We start from the raw sequence: 1,776 nt of genomic DNA on the forward strand, positions 1-1,776 counted from the left end.
ATCAAAAACAAGATAAGGCTCATAATCAGGATCTTAATGCACATGTAAACGCACTCATAGATAATACATCTGAAAAATTGAATTGCACTGACTTGACATTTCATTACATACTTCTAGTTAAATCTAATGCAATCTGATACAAGATCCATGCAATCAGTCTTACCATTATATCATGAAATATGCCATTATGTCATGAAAATATCAAATCGAGATATCACAGACAACCGGGGGGAGATGAGTAAAGCCATCAAATAGCAGGATTATCTGTTGTGAACTCAATAGAACTGACCTCCCATGTTGCACAGAGGTCTGTGTGGTGGTAGATGTATTTTCCATCCCGGTCTTTTGGATAGAACTCATTTCCAGGCTAAAATTTCAAGCACAATTAAATAACTTGTATTAATTAAACTTATTTAAAGACACACTTCCTAAGAGACTGTGGTGACATTAAGTGGTCATGGTGATGCTGAAATACTGTGCAAAGTGACGGTGTGGCATTGCAGTTGGCTTCAACTTGATTATTTTAGTGAATTTCTACAACTCATACAAATATCAGCCAAATTGTTCCAGTTGCAAAGTCTTAACCAAACACACTCCTGGCTGTCTAATCTTTTTTCCAAACCTAAAGCTAACCATGAGCCCCATTACACACAATTGTTATACAGCTACCATGTATAAATATAACTGTAAAACTGTAACTAAAAACACTTCACTATATGTTATATAATTTATAAACATTCTAATGTGGGCATTTTTGCCTTCACTCGGACAGTACAGTGAGAGATAGACAGGAAACTCAGGAAGAGAGAGAAGGGATGACACACAGCAAAGGGCCGCGGGTCGGACCCGTGTTGACATCCTTTCTAACTGTATTCATTCTTTTATTTCACATATTTTTCTATGAAAGTGAAATATCTTCTTATATCAAATCCTTCTGTCTGACAAGGTAAATTTGTAACAGCATTATCTAAATGAAACACTACCACTGTGTGCGTGTGCAAGGGCAATGTTCAGACTCTAAATGGCTGGCTGATAAGTTAACTGCCATTTATATGTGCAGTGTATGGAAACCTTGAAGGCCATAGGAAGCTCAATGATGTAGAGGTCCACATAGTCCAGTTTTAAGGCTTTCAGAGTCTTCTCCAAAGTCGGTCTCACCAACTCTGGTGGGTGGAAGGTATTCCAGAGCTGAGGAAGAAAATACAGAGATCGAAGTGAAGCACAGTACACAACTCTGCTTTTGGGAAAGTGCTCACATGTGAGAGTTCTTAAACTAAATAAATAGTATTCAAATTAAATTGAGACAAATGAGACGCATGATATGTCAGAACATTTTACCTTTCCGCAGTAAAAGATGTCCTCTCTTTTAACAGTTCCATCAGCAATCTTCTCTCTAATGGCTTGACCTACTTCGTGCTCATTGAAATACACCAGTGCCCCATCGAAGTGCCTGTAACCCACATCTATGGCCAGCTTTACACACTCAAATGCTGTTCCTTTGGGTGTCTATAGAAACCCACAGAAAATGTAAACATTATCTGACTTGTTTTGGATTGAGTCATGCTGTATATATTCAGATTTTACAGCAACATTTAAAATTCTGGTTAATGTTTATCCACAGCACTTATCACAGCAAGCAGTAAACACAGACACTCCTACGCTATGACGAGTCCACCTGGTATAGCAGTCATTAATAACAATTTATAGTTCATGTCTAAATCTAGAAACACAGACACAATACTGTCCCCCTCTTACCGTTTGAGGGTTCCCATAGGT

At 38.0% G+C, this 1,776-nt stretch overlaps 1 protein-coding gene across 1 annotated transcript; it reads right to left on the reverse strand.

The window, feature by feature from the left end:
* Positions 1 to 32: 32 nt before the first annotated feature.
* Positions 33 to 1,773, reverse strand: LOC111650009 (aldo-keto reductase family 1 member D1-like; the record flags this gene model as incomplete). The annotated part of the gene is made up of 4 exons (XM_023399794.2): positions 33 to 367; positions 1,072 to 1,188; positions 1,339 to 1,506; positions 1,756 to 1,773. Coding segments are annotated over 4 exons (423 nt in total), but the record flags the coding sequence as incomplete, so codon positions are not given.
* Between the last annotated feature and the right edge of the window lie 3 nt (positions 1,774 to 1,776).

Source organism: Seriola lalandi, unplaced genomic scaffold, assembly GCF_002814215.2.
Source record: "Seriola lalandi dorsalis isolate HSWRI2012SDOR001 ecotype SW California unplaced genomic scaffold, Sedor1 jcf7180001956833, whole genome shotgun sequence".
Lineage (NCBI taxonomy): Eukaryota > Metazoa > Chordata > Actinopteri > Carangiformes > Carangidae > Seriola > Seriola lalandi.